Source organism: Bombus impatiens, unplaced genomic scaffold, assembly GCF_000188095.3.
Source record: "Bombus impatiens unplaced genomic scaffold, BIMP_2.2 scf_0463, whole genome shotgun sequence".
Classification (NCBI taxonomy): Eukaryota; Metazoa; Arthropoda; class Insecta; order Hymenoptera; family Apidae; genus Bombus; species Bombus impatiens.
In genome coordinates this window covers 1,427,193-1,427,872 of record NT_176882.1, presented here as the reverse complement: position 1 = coordinate 1,427,872, position 680 = coordinate 1,427,193, and the positions used below count along the sequence as shown (strand labels likewise).

Sequence of the window (680 nt, the reverse complement as noted above, 5' to 3'; positions counted from 1 at the left end):
GGGTGGTTGAAGCCATAACAATTAAAAGGGGGCGTTTACGAGGCCAGAAACGACATCGTTGCAGAGGACGTAGCCGATTGTAAACGCCAGCCGAGCTGGGCGAGAACGTAAATGGTTTACCCCGTCGGTCGCTGACAATGCACTGTCCATTTTGCATTTCGCTCGATATAACGCACAGAATATATCGAAGATATATCAAAGCACATGACTTCACATTACTTACGAATAACACCACGTTGTAGATGTGTAGAACGTATTTCAGGAAATTCACGGAACAGCAGCCGTCGTCTCGGGTCCTCAGCCTGGTGGACGTACCAGGAAGTCTCTCGGCGCTTTTAGCCATGATTGGTTGATTCGTTTCTTCTTCGTGTGTCTCCGTCGTGCCCGTGGTCGTCGTCGTCACCTCGTCACTAACTCTGAAAGCACACGGAATTCCATTGGATTAGTGATTTTTATAGGCGAAGAAGGATAGTCGTTTCTCGAATGAAAACCGAGGTAGAACGGATGGAACTGGATCTTGTCGCCGACACGAAATTGTATTTCTTCCGGCGGCGGCTATCGAGATAGCGACTCTTCGCGTTCAGAATACGGTTTTAGGAGTAGCCGTGCACCGCTCGAATCGCGAGTAAATCTATCTTCGAGCGTCCCTTCCGGTCCCTGGCGGCAGGCCAGCGGACACC

At 50.3% G+C, this 680-nt stretch overlaps 1 protein-coding gene across 2 annotated transcripts in view; it reads right to left on the bottom strand.

Moving 5' to 3' along the window:
- Positions 1–680, bottom strand: part of LOC100749959 (CD151 antigen) — a 90,340-nt gene that overhangs the window by 37,151 nt on the left and 52,509 nt on the right. For both annotated transcript variants that reach the window (XM_003490594.4, XM_003490595.4), the window contains one exon: positions 224–416. In XM_003490594.4, coding sequence (XP_003490642.1) covers positions 224–416 — 193 coding nt within the window. The remainder of the gene's footprint in view (positions 1–223; positions 417–680) is intronic.